Here is an 18,631-nt window from a genome sequence, read left to right as displayed (position 1 = left end):
CTGGGAACTGAGGGGAATGGGCGGGAACCCTTTTGGGCATGCGCAGTATGCAGTGGGGGAGGGGTTCCCTTCCAAAGCACCTCAGCTATGGGAGTTTCCGAAACAAGGCTCCGCGCAGACACATTGCTCCCCATCCCTTCCCATATGTCCCCAGCTTCTATTCTCTGCTTCTAAATACCTATTGGTCTATGGTAGGTAAACGTTTTATGGAGCAGTCAAGTTGCTGCAGCAGTTCAACTGCTGTATCATTTTAAATGAACTGTGCAGCACACTCAGTAATGCAGTTTCACAGGGATGGATCCAGAGACAGAAGAGCCGAACTCTAGGTAGTAAATTTTTCTGAAGTTAAAAAAAGGTAGCATCAACATTCCAGAAGCAACAACTTATAATTAAAATTTTCTTCAACCTGTATAATTTCATCTTGTAGTCAAATTAACAGTTCAGTTGGAAAGTGACAGAAGGAGCCTTAAGTTAAAAATAAATAAATAGACTTACATTCTTAACATCATTCTCATGATGAAAAATGTATTCAAACAACGCCTGTGAGGAAAACAATTTACAACATGCTGTCAAGCTGGAGAAAAACAAAAGCTATTTACACTTGAAAACAAAACAAGCACTCAAATAGTCCATTTAAAATCACAAATACCTTTTATACAAAATATTTGACAGGATAAGGAATTCAATTCACAAAAGCCTGCACACAGTACTGCTATGTTAGGAAAAGATTATTAATTTTACATCAGATTCAGTAGAATTTTTCAATATAGTGGTACCCTGAGGGTGAGCAGAAAGCTCCTTCCTTTCCAACCTCAGCCCTTGCATCACATTAAAAACTGGGATGGGGTTGATAAAGGAGGGGTGGAAAGGCCACAGCTGATGTATGGGACACCACATGTTGTCTTTTGGATCCTGGTGGTGGTATTTAGATCTCTTGAGAACATTTGTTATGGGGTGGATTAGAAATGCAATAAATAAATATTAGAGAATTAAGCTGTTCATTCAAAGCCAAAAATATTCCCAAACATCAAGATCAGCTTTGTGTTCAGTTCTATAATGGGTATAAGTTATGCAAATTAAAGACATTTGCATGTGTTTGTTTGTTTTGTATAATGTATACTGCTTCTGTTGGTCATGAGAAGCTAGGCAGGGCACAGACGCCTCACTCCATAACCATGAGAGACTGCTCAGTTCCACCTCTGCCTTTTGAAATATTACCGGGTGTTGCCTTTGCAGACTTTACTGACTGGACAACTAATTAACTGTCTTCTTGATAAAGAAATAAATAAAATATTGGGGGGTGTAATTTGGTAATGGTGGGCTTGTTTTTGTTTTAAATCAAGATGCTGAATTCTGCTCCTGATACAAAGCAACACTTGCATGGTATTACTACAAATAGGTCAGAAAAAGAGAGAAACGCGTTCTCAGGATGCAAAATGTTTTTTTCCACAAAGCCTGATGTGTTTCGGCCTGTACTATATTCAAAGGCCTTCCTCAGGGGGCTGTAAAATTAATAGTACAATAAAATACATTAAGATAACAAACACATAATATGATATGTTTAGGTTAAGCACATTGCCACAAGGGCCTATGTCTATATGTAAGTGTTACAAACTTTTTAACATAACCAAGTGCCACTAGGGCCTATACATCTGTAATAATTAAAATCATACAAAACTGTAAGAAAAGTACAATATACAAATCCTTATGTGTTAGAAGATTTTAGTGAAATTTTAGAATGTTTTAAAGATGGTTTTTATACTGTTTGTTTTATACTTTGAATGGTTTTAGTTTTTGTGAACCACCCAGGGAGCTTCGGCTGTTGGGCGGTATAAAAATGCAATAAATAATAATAATAATAATAATAATAATAATAATAATAAGAAGAAGAAGAAGAAGAAGAAGAAGAAGAAGATAGTGTCTGTAGAATTTCTTCTAACAAAAAAAACTGTCTCCTGTAATCATCAATGGCAACTGGAAAGATTAAACTTCAAATCCATCCTTATATTCTTGACCATTTTGGGGGGGCCCTCCAGGTGTTTTCAAGTAGTTGTGATAGTCCAAGATCTCATAATGAGACTCTACAGCTATTGCAAGGGAGTGTCTGCAAATAGTTCCTACGTCACAGGAGTGGTAAAAGTTCCAGATATTCATTCAGGCCACTCGGATTCAGAGTTTTTAATTTCAGAATCCAGTCTAATTCCATTATTATTATTATTATTATTATTATTATTATTTATTTGTATCCTGCCTTTTGCCCAATACTGGGCCTCAGTAGCTGTTTGTCATCCTGTGTAATGAGTCTATCCAGTGCCCAAAATTTTAAACCTGCATAGGAATGCTGGTGTTCTGCAACATAGACATAGGCCCTTGTGGCAGTGCTTTACCTAAACTTATCATATTACATGCTATCTTAATGTATTTTATTGTACTATTAATTTTACAGCCCCCTTAGGAAGGCCTTTGAATAAATTACAGGCTGAAACATGTCGGACTTTGTGAAAATAAACATTTTGCGTCCTGAGAACCCGTTTCTCCCTTTTTCTGACCAGAGTTGGATCCTCTCTTCCTTTTGTTTTTGGTTACTACAGACTACACACATGCTAAGGCCCTGAGAATTTTGAATCCCCCTTTTTAGGGTAGTTGTTTTTAACATAGCAATGCACCAATGACCCCTTTTTCCCATGTAATTTTTCTGTGAAAAGTAATAAAGCAGCCAAAGGAATACTATACAGACTGGCAAAATGAATCTGCCAATCTGTTTTTTTTAAAAAATGACTCTGACTGCCTGTAACTAGTCTTGGGAAAGGCATTTCAGTCTTTTAGAATAGGGAAAACCTGCACAAACCCCATGAAACCACCAAATGATCAGTGTTTGGGGGAAAGCGGGTGGGGCATCTGTGGAGCCCTGGAGGGCGGAACTGGGACTGCACGATGGCCAGATATGAGTCAGAGTCTTAACATATTTGTGTAAATTCTTTCAAGTCAAGACAAGATTTTGGAGACTGGTAGACAAATCTGTGGAAAAGTACTAATTCAACCCCATATTGCCAGTGAATGGCCAGGAAAACTAGACTAGGAGCTTCCATAACTAATGCTAGACCTATGACTAAGCAATTATGAGCAGGCCATGGGGACTGCATAGCCCTTTCTGTCACACCCTTCTTCCTATGAATTCCCACTCCTGACCTTAATTATGGTTAAACTTGGGGCCATTCAGACATAATGTCAAACCACGGTTTGGCATTGAAGAAATAAGCAGGCACAAGCCTCAGGCTTGCAGGATCTCTCCTCCCTATGAGATTAGAAGCTTTTCAATCATGGTTTGTAGCAAACCATGAAAACCATGAAACTATGGCTTGCCACAAGTCACAATCAGAAGTTTCTATTCTTAGTGTGGGAGGGATGATGGCAGTCTGTTCACGCCTACTCAATTTTTAAAAAGAAAACACCAAACCTTGGTTTGACATTAGGTCTGAATGCCCCCATTATTGTCACTACTGACATAATCTTGGTTAAGTCTAACTAGAGTTTTCTGCTCAATCAGGATTGAAAACAACTTGGAACCCCGCTTTAGTTCACATTCATTAAACATTGCTGCCAATGCAATGTTTACCTGTGCTAGTAGGTAGTAGTTTCTGTAGAGAGCATCCAATCCTGAAATCTGCTTCCATTTGCTTTATAATGGCTAATTATTGGGAGGACCTTTGTATCTCTCTTGCATAAAAATGTCAGCTCAGAAGGTCCCTCTTTTACCAAGAGCAAGGAAAGTAATTGCCCCTCGTACTGAAACACAGAATGCACCTAAATGTCTACTTTAACAAGAAAAAGGCTTTTAAAAGATACGAGAATGTTACATTAAAGCATACACATACCTTTGCCAACTTTGGTTTCTGAGCATAATTATTTAAGTTCAGTTTAGACACATTTATGAAGGGGCCATCAGGATTTGTGAGCATAGAGGCCTAGAGGGGGAAAGACACCACAGAACTACTTTGCATGTATGTTTGTATTATCGCTAGCAAAACAACCTCTAACTTTGAGATCCCCCAACGTGGTGCTTGCAAACAACACCACGTCCATCCAGATGTTCCCTGGTGCCCGCGCAGCTCTCCATTCCCCTTCCCCACTCCCATCATTGAGTCACCCCACTGCTGCCATGACAACAGCACAGCCCAATCAGAAGTCTGCTCTATAGCCTTTGACTAACCAGAACAAAGAGGGGTTGGTGCACACCTATGATATCTACCAGTATCGTTGTGGAAGTAGTAGCAAAGTCACTGTGCATTATTCTTTCAACCATGTATCGTTGGTTTAAGGAAGGCCTTTTCCAAGTTTATCCTGCCCATCCCCATTGCTATTTTTTTCCTATTGCTTTCCACCATCCCAGCCTCTTCCTTTGCTGTTTTTCTGCCCCCAGCTCTTTCTCTGACTCTCTTTGCCCCTCCAGCACCTCCCCCTTCGCTGTCTCTCTGGTCCTCCCAGCCCAGACATTACATGACTTGCATTTATTAAAAGCACATTCAGTTTGTTCTCTCCTGACCCTTACCGTTCCAAGTCTGACATATCTCCCTGAAGCACTAGTCATTGGACGGGCAGTGTGAGCAGTTCTTGGAGTTTTTATGGCCTGTTCAATAGTACCTGGACGTCCACCCTGTGTGCTGGGTCGTACAAATCCTGTAAGGGGCCTCCCCGCCTGCGTCACTGGCCTGAAATCACCCACAGATTCAAAGACAACATGCTGAAATTATATTCTCCATTGCTATAAACAACCAAGAAAGCCTACATACTGAGGCCTGGAACTATTAAGGATATGTCTGCATTAGCTTGTTTCCCCATATATGCAGCTGAATGTAGCCACAAACAGCTTAGATTTGTATCCAACAAACAGCTTCACACTTCATCTTACATGTTATTATTAGCTCTGCACTTCTAGAGGTTTGCATTGAAATTAGTACCCAGTTAAAGAGGTATTTACTCTAACATAATGCCTCTAATGACTGTTTGGAAAGATGGCCTTTGTAACATCCTTCATACCATTTAACTATTTCATTATCCAAGTATTGCTGGGGGAGGGTTTTTGTTTTTTTAAAAAATACCAAGTTCATATACTTCATATATTTATGTCTTCCTGGTTTTAAGGTACTTCCAAATCTCATACAGCTAGAGATCCCGTCTTGTTTGCTCACAATCTAGCACACATATAAAATCACTTAACTCAAAGCCCATGATTATGAGAAGATAAAAGCAAGAAATATGTGTAACGCAACACAGGGGTAACCCAAAACATAAAGACATGTGAAGAACTGGTACAGAGGTGCAAATCCTAAGTTATATTAGAAAGACTTCTCACTAGATAACATTTACCAGTTAAGTGAACTAAATACAATGAATAGACACCTAGCCCAGTTAAGCCTATCAGTGAACTGAATACCTGACAGCCTGGCTAGGACCTCCACCCTGGCCAGTTCCAGGGATTTTCAGCGAAGTACCAGGTCCTACCAAAAAAAAAGTTTCATTAATTTATGTTTTATAGATCCCTCTATAAAATATATTCCGTAGCATCTATAAATGTAGCTTACGTGCAACTTGAGCGATTGCGTTTTCATCAAGCATCATCTCAGCAATGCCTTCCTGATCCACATCAATTTCATCCACATAAACCATTTCAGTTAATGCTCTTATTTTCAAACACCAAGCAGCCTGGATCACAGATAAAGAGAGGAACCAAGTTTCAATGATCAGAAACATCTATAAAACAAAGAGTTTACAACATCAGCAGGCTTCAGTATTTTTTGTTCAATTGAACAAGACAATCATATGAAGGAGGCAGTCCAGAAGTAGGTCTGATTGCAGATGTGGGTGAAGGAAGAAAAGATGGAATGGCGGGATGTTAGGACACAGTGAACAATGGCTGGGTTCTTGCCTGCTGCAATGCAAGTGTAAGAAGTAGAAAGTACCACGTGAAAAGGCTGGAGGTTCAAAGATTGATGCCCTCTTTACATACTTAGTCAGAAAGAAATGTGCAAAGAGGGCAATAATGGTATGGAGCCACTTCTATGTTGCCAGGGACCTGAGAATACTGTACACTCAAAAGCTCTAGCCAAGGTTTCACTCCCTGTCAACTAAAAGGGAAAGAATTTTCTAACTCAGACAAGAGACTTTGATTTGCAAATAAATTTGTTTACCATATTTTACATTAACATTATAAATCTTATTGAATACCATCCACAGGGACACACAAAGCACACCTGATTTGTCTGAGTTTGCCTTCAAAAAACTGAAATGGTGTGGGGGTGGGGGTGTTCCCGTTTTAAAAAACTCTCATGCCAAATTCCCCACTTCTTGAGATTGAAAACATTTTAAAAAGCAGTTTTTGAGGGGCTATGCAGAAACCTTTTGAAAGGGAAACTCAGAGGAAAACTCAGGTACAGGTACACATCCAACACATGCACTTGGCAACAGTGGTACAGGCATTAGTTTTTTTAAAAAATTCTTTATTAAACTCTATTTAACAAAGCGGTTAAAAAAGTTATAAATATATATAAAAAAACATACAAGTCAGACAGCGTTCCTAATAAAGACACAATACAGAGACCTCACGATTTCTGTAGATGCCGAACCAAGCTTGTTTCCTTCAATTTACTGCGGTCTAAGGAAGATTAGTTAAACCAGAGTTGGATGTCACATCTGTACCATTGATGTAATCGAGAAAAAAAGACCATATTTCATCGAAAGGGTCATAGCTAAGTTGGCCCAACGAAACTCTGTGGTGGTAGGTTAATTTTTCAGAGCAGGCTATGTCCTCAAGACAGGATTACTGCAATGCGTTCGATGTGGGGCTGCCCTTAAGGCTGCGGTGGAAGCTTGGCGCTAGTGCAGAACGCAGCAGCTCGGCTGTTGTCAGGAGCTGCCTCCTTTCAGCATATAACTCCTTCACTGAGGGAATTACATTGGCTGCATATTAGCTACTGGACCAGGTTTAAGGTTTTGGTATTAGTGTACAAAGCCCTAAACAACTTGGGACCAGGATACCTGAGAGAGCACCTTCTCCCTTACCAACTTGCCTTATCATTGGAGGGCATGCTCCTGGTGGTTCCACATGGACCTATGGCCCAATTGGAATCCACCAGGAGAAGAGCCTTTAGTGTAATGGCACCTTCTCTGTGGAACTGCCTGCCCCTGGATGTCAGGCAGGCACCAACACTAGGCTGCTTCCAGTGCCTCCTGAAAACAACTCTATTTCGAGAAGCTTTCCCCAAATGACCAGACACTCCCCCCTTATTTTAAATTGAACCATTTTAATTTGCCTTTTTACTCTTCTTTCTTTTTACTGTTGATACCTACGTTCACCACTCTGGAATCTTTTTTAGATATTGAGCAGAATAGAAATATTGTAAACAAACAAATAAATAATAAAAAACACATCTTTGCTAAAAATACCAAAACAAAATTAAAAAATAATTAAAGATCCACTATTTTACTCTGTGGCGAATTGACTCCTGAAGTCATGTACAGGCACACATTCACTGTATTTACTAATAACCTGAATGTATGCACTGTATCACCTTATTGAGGAAGAATCAAGCATAGAGAAACACTAATGGCTGAAAAACATTGGGGGCGGGAGGGGGTGGGCAGAAGAGTGCAATCTCCACATGTTCTCCTGGTAACTTAATAAAAAACTAATGAGCTTAGAGAAGACAAGGAAGAGAGCTAGAATGGTAAAGTGGAGATGCCAAAATAATTAGAGACCCCCTTTCAGACACAGAACAGACCACCATATGTTTCTCAGGAAAACATTTATAATCAAAATGTTAGACTTCTTATCCACCATAGCCATATGCTAAAAGCAACACAAAGCAAGCATCGCAAACAAAAAGTATCAAAGGAAGCCTTCCGGATTACAGAAAACCCATGATTTTTCAAAGCCAGAGCATTAGCAAAGAGATTTTCTAGTAGCAGTCTTCTTACTCCTTCAAAAATCTGATAAATAGTTTAATACAGAGACAGTTTCAAGAACTCTATCACAGCCTACTTCCTCTCACAAATGCTTCAGATATTAATCCCTGGGGCAAAGGCATCCATGAACAAGCGAGTCAAGAAAGTGGGGTACTTTAAGGCAGTTCAGTGGCTGGAAGTAAAGGGATAGTTATATAACCAATTTAGCCATACTTTTTAAAACCTACATAAAAGAAATAAGATGCCTGGAAGATCTGAATCTATGCCAATGTATCAGAGGCAGTAAGCTATACACACCAGATGTTGTGGAACATGGGTGGGAGGTTGCTGTTGCTCCTATATCCTGCTTGTGGGTTCCTGGTCAACATCCAGTTGGCCATTGTGTGAACAGAGTGCTGGACTAGATAGACCCTTGGTCTGATCCAGCATGACTCTTATGTTCTTAAGCTGCCCATCTCAGAACTCAATACAAACTGGCCTAAGTCTAGTTCAAGGTGCTGCACTCCTTAACAAGATATCAGTAGCTGTCACAGCTGTCAGACCTCTAAGCAAGTACAGACAGGCACACACACACATACGGTCCAACCATCTCCTCAATCCATACTTTAATCTAGGAATGAGCAGCTGCCCTACTCCTGATCATTCACCTTGATGGCAGTATGGAGGCTCACCTTCTTCAAAAGCAAAAAGAAACGTATTGCACTGCTACAACAGTGAGCAACAGTTGTTCTTTGAAACAATTTTTGGGTTCTTAACATGTGATGTAAGCAGATCACTACCTGGTCAGGATTAGGTTCAACAGCATCCCAGACCTTAGCAGGAGCAGGGTTATCTACTGTGAAGTCCACCCCAGGAAGCTGCCAGATCCAAATCCTGTTGAAGCCCTGGTCAGCCTGTAGAATAGGGAAATGGCTCGCTCCTGAATGTACTCTCCCAGAGTGTAGAGTTTAATTAGCTCCTTGGTGGTCTGACAAAGTGACAGTATAGAAGACTTATGATGAATATGATCAAACACAATTTACACAGCTCATATTTACACTGCCATACTATGTGACAGTGGCAAAGAAATCTTACTTTTCTACCACAATTAAATCCATCCAAGGCCAACCAGAGAAGCTATTCTGAGAAGGTCTTTAACATCTTGGCTCACAAGTTGGGAGGTCGGATTGGTCAATAGGCTACCATGACCAATTTGCAAGGCATTTTGCAGATAAAGTCACTCATATCTATTTCAATTTAGATGCTGCAGTTAAAGGAGGACCAGTAGATGTACCTTCGACACCTGCTTGTCCAGTTAAATTGGATGCATTTTCGTTTATGAAAGAATTCTTGGAGTGCTGAGTCCAAAAATGTATGTTCTTGACCCTTGCCCTTCGTAACTAATAAGAGCAGACAGAGGTGTACTGACTAAGTCGATGGTGGGACTAGTAGATGCCTCATTGTAGGAAGGCGTGGCAGTCCCTACATGTTTGAAAGAGGCAGTGGTAAGACTATTTTTGAAATAAAATTTCCCTCAGTCCCTGGAGTATTGCACTATATAGACCTTGGTCTGATCCAGCATGACTCTTATGGTCTTAAGCTGCCCATCTTAAGACCATAAGTGTCTTATGGTCTTAACCTGCAGGGGGTTGGAGTCGATGGCCTTGTAGGCCCCTTCCAACTCTGCTATTCCATGATTCTATCTCAGAACTCAATACAAACTGGACTAAGTCTAGTTCAAAATACTGGAGAATTTTTGACCAATCTCTAATATTTCATTATTTGGCAAGATGCTCAAAGGCATGGTGGCATCTCAGCTCCAGGTTTTCTTTCAATCCAGCTTTGGCCCATTTTTCAGACCGAGACAGCTTTGATCGCCTTGCTGGATGACATACGGCTTGACATTATTTAGACCAAGATATCTGAAGGTCCACTTTCTCCCATAAGAACATGTCCACTTAGTTAGATCATTTTCACGGGCCGGGATCCTGAAGTCGGGACTAGGGAGAGAGCTAAGCTCTGTAACTCCCTTCCAAAGGAGACTCATCTCACCTTCTAGAAGCTGTTGCAGACCTTTTTTAGGACAACATTCACCTTGGCATTTTAATTTGCTGTTTTAATCTTATTTATCAACTATTTTATTGCTGTTGTATTGTGGTTTTCTGCTGCTGTTCTTGTGTTTTATGCTAAGCTGTAAATTGGATTTTTTTAATTGTTACGCTATTTGTTATAAGCCACCTAGATAAAGTTTTTAAATAAATGAGTTGTGTGTTTTTTAGGTAGCAGAGGTCATGGGCCTGCCTTGTTGTGTTTGTTCTGCTATTTTCTTGTTTATATATTCTTTGCTTTCTATATAACTTTATCCTGAGACCAGATGATGTTTACTAGGTGAATCTTATATGTAACACCCTCCTTATCGGAAGTGTGAGGTGAAGAGGAGACGGTTGGAAGGAGGATGTTGAGGCATAGCTCTCAGTAGATGCTACAAGGTGGCCACTGCAACTACTGAGAAGTTTCCTTCCTCTTGATGTCTGGTTAAGATGTGGACATATGAGTTAGGGCAGAGTCTTTGGTATTAGTGAGTCTTGATTTCAATGGTGAATTTGAATGAATTCAGCATAAACCAGGGAGGCAGCCATTTCTCTTTGTGGGCGAGGAGGAGGAAGAGGCATGACGTTACAATTTCTTATTTCAATAAAGTGAGCCACCAACTAGCTACCAATAACTGATTGGGAGGTTAGATTCACAGTGTAGACAAGATTCAAATTCACTTATTAGGAAGCATTACTGTAACAAACATTTATTTTAAATAAATAAAAATAAATGTAGTTTCTGGTCACATGCCATTTCTTGAAATTTGCTAAAAAAAATAAAAATAAAGAATCCTGCTGGATCACAATAAAGACCCAAATTGTTATGAAGTCCTCTTAACATTTGGCTACTTAAGAGCAAGTAACAAGTAACTAAGGGACCTTTCCATAAATTTGATATGCTTTGGAATCTATGGTGAACTCCATTGTCAAATCCCTCCATTACTAATTATTGAAGGTAAATCATCTTTTTCAGTTGAATGAAAAAAATATTTTGAGAAAGTAGACATTGGATAAATGTGTGCATATCTCTCTCTTATTATTATTATTATTATTATTATTATTATTATTTATTTATATAGCACCATCAATGTACATGGCGCTGTACAGAGTAAAACAGTAAATAGCAAGACCCTGCCGCATAGGCTTACAATCTAATAAAATCATAGTAAACAATAAGGAGGGGAAGAGAATGCCAACAGGTACAGGGTAGGGTAAGCAGGCACAGGGTAGGGTAAAACTAACAGTAGAAAGTAACAGTAGAAGTCTGCACAACATTCATCTTCCTGATGAATGTTATTTACATACTGTTTTGTAAAGTGGAATATTAACCAGATCATTTTAGCAGCTCCGGTCATGAAAGATGATTAAATTGATAACTACAAAAACTGCTCCTGCCTATTTCAGCCACCACAAAATAACGTTTTAATGGATTTTTTAATGGAAACGTACTATATTACCCAAGTACGTCATATAGTTCTATATTTTATGTTTCACCGAGGTGTATGGAAAAAGAAGACGCCCACTATAAGCTGTAAAGAGTCAGAAACAAAAACAACAAGCAATCTCCAAAGTGTGTTTTAAGTTAAACTCCAATTTTCCAGCTGCTTGGCAGGATATGGCAATGCCAAAGCCCTTATTCACACCATCTGGTTGGGATGCTGGGACGAACAGGACAAAATCAGGCCCTTCCCAGCCCATCTGCTGTTAGTATTAAGTGACTCAAGTTTTAAAAAAACCTCTGTAATGGAGATGTTATGGAAAGTTTTATACAATTTACAATTTGGGGAAAGGAGGGGCAAAACATTACAGTTAGGATTGATGTTTTTCCCCTCCCCCAAGACTCCTCTGTAATCAACATTTCAACAAAACATGTAATGGAATGGAATATACGTAGTTTAAAAAACAAAGTATTCAGAATCTCACTAAGATTTCTGCAGAACCTCTCATTATTAAACAGATGAATATGAATTAAATTATTTTTAATACATGAAGAATAAGCATAGGAAAATGTTATAAATATTTTAATCAGCTATAAATTAATCAATTGCGCTGAGGAAAAATCAGCAAAAAAGCTTTCCTAGAAACTGAGGTAATAATCGTACTTAGCAACTATACAGTACTTTAGATAGTTCTAAGAGTTTTGTGTGCATTACCTTGTTATAAGAATAACAAGATCAATCAGCCTGTGTAAGGTAGGGCAGTTTGCCCCATATTTCAGGTGAAAGGAAGTAATTTGGCCAAGGCCACCCACCTAGTTCATATATTTATTTATTTATTTAAAACATTTGTATCCCAACCTATATCATTAAGATCTCAGGGCAGCGTACAGATAAAAGCATACCGTATAAAAGAATAAATATACACAGTTAAAAACAAATTAAACCATGAACCAAGTTAAAACAATATATAATTTAAAATCAGTAAAAGCAGTTAAAACAATGTTCCAGGATTGGGACCAGGGATGTCCTACTAGGTACTTTATTAGTCATAACTGTCGCTGTTGTAAATTGTGACTTTTATTTAATTACATACATAACAATTTTACAATTCAACAACATCTGGTTACCTTTTTTCCTTTTGTGTACTTCAATACTATATAAACCAATGTTAGTTCCCTGCCTTCATATTGACATATGGAACACAAAGAACAATAATCAGATTAGGCAACTAATCAGGATGATCAACTAAGACAGCAGCACAGAAGCATGTTCCTGCTAGGTCACGCTACTGTTATAAACACAGAAATCAAGATGCATTGAATGGTTGAAGAAAGGTAATTTCTGACACTAGTCTCTCTCTCTCACACACACACACACACGGTAGTTTAAAATAATGTATTTCTTCCTTGATGTAAGTCCCACTGAGTTCCATGAGTCCTACTCCCTACTAAGTATTAGGTCTGCAATTTTAGTTTTAATTTCAAGTATCAATTTTATGCCTCCTATTCTTTTTACTTTACAAAAAAAAGTATGTTGTATACACACACACACAGGCACACACACACACAGTCTGCCACATGGATTCCCATCCCCCACCATTTGACGGCGCACGTGTTGAATAACAATTGGCTCTTAAGACCTACAATACAATAAATTAGACTTAAAATGGACTATACTGTGTGGTATGTGTTTGTGCCTTACTATACAAGCGGTATGTATAGTAATATACATACCGCTTGTATAGTAATTATTTTTAATATTATTTTGAAGTCAACAGTTTGAAATGAAAAAGCCGTTTTCAAAACTATCAAAGATATATAGCATCAATACAACAATTTAGATATGAAGAAAAATCTTTTCTACAAGATGATACCTCAAAACACATGTGCTTGATGATATATCTGATCCATAGGGTAGATCCATACAGCATACAAGAATAATCTTCCTTAAAAAGTATATATGAATGGATGGCCAGTTTGTGGAGACCTAGGCCTTAGCTAGACCTAAGGTTTATCCCGGGATCGTCCCTGCCTGCTCCCGGGATATCCTGTGTGTCATTTACATGAACAGAGATGACCCCAGGACGATCCCAGGATAAACCTTAGGTCTAGCTAAGGCCGTAGTCGAAGTAATTTCTCAATGGTATATTTCAATTAAAATCTATTCTCATATTACATCATATTAATGTGATCATATGAACAAAGCTATATTAAAAGCAGTCAAGTTTTGTTCATAATATGTTTTTAAAACCATACATGTTTGAGTTTGGAATGATACTTTGGAATCATAACCCACTTTTACAAGCAATAATCCAGTTACACACCAATACTGTATTTTCCATTAAGTCTTGAAGAACTTCTGGAAAATGTCATGACTGTTATCTAACATTTCCCCTTTCAGCTTGTTCTTAAGGTAATGATTCTAGGTAGTCCATGGATATTTACCATATTTTTTAAAAAGTCTCTTTATAGCATTAAACCTTTATCCTAAGCGGTGATTCAGTGCTTATTACATTGCAACTCTTGCAAGGCATCTCCAGTTCAGATTCTAAATACATTACGTGGAGGTCTTTTACAAGGCTTGGAAGTTGCTAAGAGCATATTGCCCTTTATGTGGACTGAATTTCTGAAGTACATAGTAAATTTCACCCCCAAATACCCAAGAAACCACATCTATGTCTGTTCCATCATAATTTAAGAAATGACTGTACTTTCTTGAGGTTATCATCTACTGACCAAGCAGAGACAACTAGGACATAGGCTTGTTTGTACATAACAACCCAGTTCTTTTTGTGAAGAAGCCAGTGTACTAGTTTACACTGTTTGATCACTACTTCTTGGCTCCTCCTGCCAGTGGAAGCAGCTAAACAAGTCAAGGATTCTCTGCCCCTGGGTTGTTAGAAGCTGGAACTCTAACCTGTATCTTCCCTGACAAGCTTGAGTTTGAACCTAAGATTAAACCCTGTGTTCCAACTCTGGCTTGTTGAGGGAGTGCCAAGCTAGAATTTCAGGTTTAGATATCACGATAAACAAGCCATGGGCAGAGAATCCCTGGGTTGTTTAGCTGCTCCCACTGGCAGCTAAAGAAAAGGAGCCGAAAGGGAGTGACTGAGCAGCATGAACTAGTATGCTGATTTGACAACCCAGTTGTTGCTGTTACATGCAAACTGGGCCACAGAGTTATTCTAAGTCAGGCCGAACCTCTTTCAACATGAGGGCCAAATTCCATTTCATAGAAGCTCGGGTGGGGGGTAGTGCCAAAGAACAAAAGGGACAGAGCCAAAGGCAAAAGGGGGTGAAGGCAACAATGCCAACATATTTTAGCTTAAAGCTCAAACAGCCAGTAACTAAGCTTTGGCAGAGGCAGTTCAACCCTTTAGAAGGGGGAGGGTGGAGCTGGGAAACCACAAATGATCAGTAGTTGGGGGAAAGGGGTGGAGCTTCCCGGGAAACCCTGGAGAGCCAGAATGGGACTTCAGGTGGGCCACATTTGGCCCCCAGGCCTGAAGTTCTGCACCCTTGTTCTAAGTAATTGAATCAAAATGATGGAACTGCAACTTCCTAGAGATTTGCCAAAGCACAAAGACAAACATATTTCATAATTGATGTCAGATCTTTCAATATGAGTTAAGCAAACCGTTAGTTGGGATTCTTAGCTTGTATTATGTTTTAGCTCCCAGGCATTTAACAGCATATATTGAGTTTTTAACTGACCCAGAATAGTTGTTTTAAATGCTACGCCCCTTCCTAGAGTTGGAAGAACTACAGATGGTAGTGCATGGGCTGGTAACTTCAAGGCTCAACTTCTGCAATGTGCTGTACATAGGGCTACCTTTGTGCTTAGTCCAGAAACTTCAATTAGTTCAAAATATGGCAGCCAAGTTGGTCACTGGTACACTTAAGGTTGACCATATTACACCAGCTTTAAAATGACTTCACTGGCTGCCAATTAGTTTCTGGACGAAGTACACAGTGTTGGTTATTACCTTTAAAGCCCTACATGGTTTAGGTCCAAATTACCTACAGGATCACCTTCTCCCGTACAATCCGCCTCACACACTCAGGTCCTCTGGAAAGTATTTACTCCAGTCAGCAAAAACTAGGCTGACAACCTAACATTACCCAGAGGACCTTCTCTTCTGCCACTCCCAGACTGTAGAATGGCTTGCCGGAAGAGATTCGTCAGCTTAACAGTCTTCTGGAATTTAAGAAAGCCATAAAGGCTGATATCTTCCGGCAGGCCTAACCAGTTGAATTTTAAGATACCTTTTAATGATGTATTAATTTTGTATGTTTTTATGGTGTTTTGCATTTGGTGTTGTGTCCCGCCTTGATCCAGAGGCAGAGGTGGGTAAGAAATAAATATATTATTATTAATTTATTTTTATGCTTTTTATGGTTTTAAATTTTGTATATCTGTTTTAATGTTCAGTGTTTTAATCTTTGTAAACTGCACAGAGAGCTTCAACTATGGGGCGGTATATAAACGTAATAAATAATGATAATAATAACAAACATTTGAACTAGTATTTTCTATTTAAAATCTACCATTACCTACCCTAAGACACTGGGTTAGAATTGGCCCTAACATATAACATTTCTCTTTGGAGAATTTTATCTGCTTTCTAATCAATCTTTATTGAGGTTATTATGAATTAAGTTATTATCTAAAGTGCTTGCAAATTCTCCCAGCCTAGCAAATCTGATATGTGAATTGCCCACCTTCATTCAAATAATTTCTGAACATGCTCTTCAAACATGTTCAGACTAAGAATAGACCCAATTTGAATGCTGCTGGATACTTTTTTAATGCAACATCACACCACTCATTACACATACATCACACCATTTCAGCAAGTTGCTTGCACATCTTGCAATAGCTCCTTTTAGTCTATAATTCTCAACCGTACTTGGGAAGAAAGTATGCAGAATTATGTCAAAAGTTATGCTTAATTAAAATGTATCAACCACTTTCCCTTCCTTTACAACCATGCTGCCTTATCAAGGAATGAAAATAAATAGCTTGGATATGGTCTGTTCTTAATAAAACCATGGTGGCTTCCAGTATTCTTCTATGTGCCTACAAATTACTTGTTCTGTTATTTGCTCCAAGATTCCACAATATAAATACAAATACAAGCTAATCTGTTCATATTATGCTTTTGCTGTCTTTTCCATTCCCCAGTATTTCAGAATTTGTTCTTTCAAGAAGTAGCAGAGAGGATCAAGTAATCTACTCCAGACATATGAATAATTGTAAATCACTATTGAAAAATTAAACGGATGTTTTATTAAGAAATATGCCTACATGTTATTAATGACAACATAGGAAATCCTGTGACTATGAAAGACTGAGGAGCCTGTTTCCATGTCCCCCTTTTCTTAGACCTAACTCTGTTAAAGATTAACTGCTGTGACATAAGCTTCATGGTTGCATGAAGCGTTATCCCCAGTAGATATAGATGTGTATATAAAGCCATACAAGTACAGAGACAAAAACTAACAAACAGAGGAGGGGGTTACTGGGACATTGGCCCTAAAGTGATGAAATGCAAGATACATTTCTGTACAAAATACTGCTGCATACAAGGTAAGTGAGGAGACCTCGAAGCGCACAGGAGAGCATTTTGGTTGGCCCCAACGCATCAGCCCAAGGCTCAAATTTATTCCTTCCCCAACACACACACGCTCCCACCTGGGCCAGCCCCCATGCCCTGGATCTACGAATTACCTGGTCGCCGGGTTCCTTTTCCAGCAACTGGGAGCAAAGATCCGAGCAGAGCTGGAACTTCCTCCGCCTGAAGTAACTTAAGGCATGAAGCAGCGGGTCCATTTCCAGCCCCATTGGCGCAGTACGGGACGAGCGAATAACAGTAGCAATAATAACAATAACAACACGCCTCCTGGCTTCGGCTTAGGCCCAGCGTCCCAACTTTGCTTTGCCCAGCAACGCTACAGCAGGGTCCTCGTCGGAGTATAGGCGGCCACGCAACTGCCTGAGAAGAGAAGACGCTTCAGAGACTGGGAACCTGAGCTCGCTACTCAGCTACACGCGTCTTGTGTGAGCGGCGGGACGACCTGGAAGGCTCTCCGCGTCAGCAAGGGCTGCTCTTCGGCCGCTGTATGCATTGTGTCCCATTCCTTTTCCTTTGTGCGGAAAATTAGGGCTGCCCGTTTGTGCCGGGATTTCTCTGAGTTGGAGAAATACAAACGGGTCAGCTTTCGTTAGGGTGACCATATGAAAAGGAGGACAGGGCTCCTGTATCTTTAACAGTTGTATTGAAAAGGGTATTTCAGCAGGTGTCATTTGTATATATGGAGAACCTGGTGAAATTTCCTCTTCATCACACCAGTTAAAGCTGCAGGTGTCCTGCCCTCTTTTAAATCTGGTCATTTTAGTATAGCTCCTGCACTTTAACTGTTGTGATGAAGAGGGAATTTCACCAGGTTCTCCATATATACAAATGACACCTGCTGAAATTCCCTTTTCTATGCAACTGTTAAAGATACAGGAGCCCTGTCCTCCTTTTCATATGGTCACCCTAGCTTTCGTGAAATAGGGAAATTTTCCTCTGTTGGTTTGTGTTTGTTTGAACTGTAATGAAGCTGCTTAAGGGTTCAGGAGCGCTGCCCGGGGTGGGGAGGGAGAGCAATCCTGCATTACTCTCGAGGGGGCTTCATTTTATTTTATTTCACAACTCCAGTGTGGTGTAGTAGTTAAGTTGACCTTATGGAAAGGCGGACAGGACTCCTATATCTTTAACTGTTGTATTGGAAAGGGAATTTCAGCAGGTGTTATTTATATGCATACAGCACCTGGTGAAATTCCCTCTTCAACGCAGCAGTTAAAGCTGCAGGAGCTATACTAGAGTGACCAGATATGAAAGAGGGCAGGGCTCTTGCCGCTTTAACTGTTATGATGAAGAGGGAATTTCACCAAGTGCTGCATGCATGTAGTGGTTAGAGTGTGCTCGATTAGGAGTGGAGAAACTCAGGTTCAAATCCCCATTCTGACATACTCCATCCATAAACCTTTTATTGCACACTCATTACTGGGCACTCATGGATTTTTCGGAGGTCCCTCACATGACGTCGCCTGCCTTCCACTCCTTCTGGCCTTCCTTGCTCTGCAAGAAAAACCAGAAAAACTCCAAAATAT

The 18,631-nt window shown here is 39.6% G+C and overlaps 1 protein-coding gene across 4 annotated transcripts in view; it reads right to left on the bottom strand.

Moving 5' to 3' along the window:
• TTC8 (tetratricopeptide repeat domain 8) overlaps nt 1-17,433 on the bottom strand; it is a 35,921-nt gene extending 18,488 nt beyond the window's left edge. Inside the window, exons 1-6 of one of the 4 annotated variants that reach the window (XM_063147627.1) lie at nt 17,204-17,433; nt 5,583-5,703; nt 5,435-5,498; nt 4,550-4,709; nt 3,876-3,965; nt 496-540 (exon numbers count right to left, since the gene is read on the bottom strand). In XM_063147627.1, the coding sequence (XP_063003697.1) occupies nt 496-540; nt 3,876-3,965; nt 4,550-4,709; nt 5,435-5,498; nt 5,583-5,703; nt 17,204-17,317 (594 nt within the window). In that variant the 5' untranslated portion in view covers nt 17,318-17,433. Of the gene's footprint in view, nt 1-495; nt 541-3,875; nt 3,966-4,549; nt 4,710-5,434; nt 5,499-5,582; nt 5,704-17,203 lie in introns of those variants that run through there. The other 3 variants (XM_063147628.1, XM_063147630.1, XM_063147629.1) reach the window with 3 other exon arrangements.
• Between the last annotated feature and the right edge of the window lie 1,198 nt (nt 17,434-18,631).

The sequence above is a fragment of the Elgaria multicarinata genome, chromosome 2 (genome assembly GCF_023053635.1).
Source record: "Elgaria multicarinata webbii isolate HBS135686 ecotype San Diego chromosome 2, rElgMul1.1.pri, whole genome shotgun sequence".
NCBI lineage: Eukaryota > Metazoa > Chordata > Lepidosauria > Squamata > Anguidae > Elgaria > Elgaria multicarinata.
Note: the sequence above shows the minus strand (reverse complement) of the source record. Positions and strands in the feature narration are given on the sequence as shown.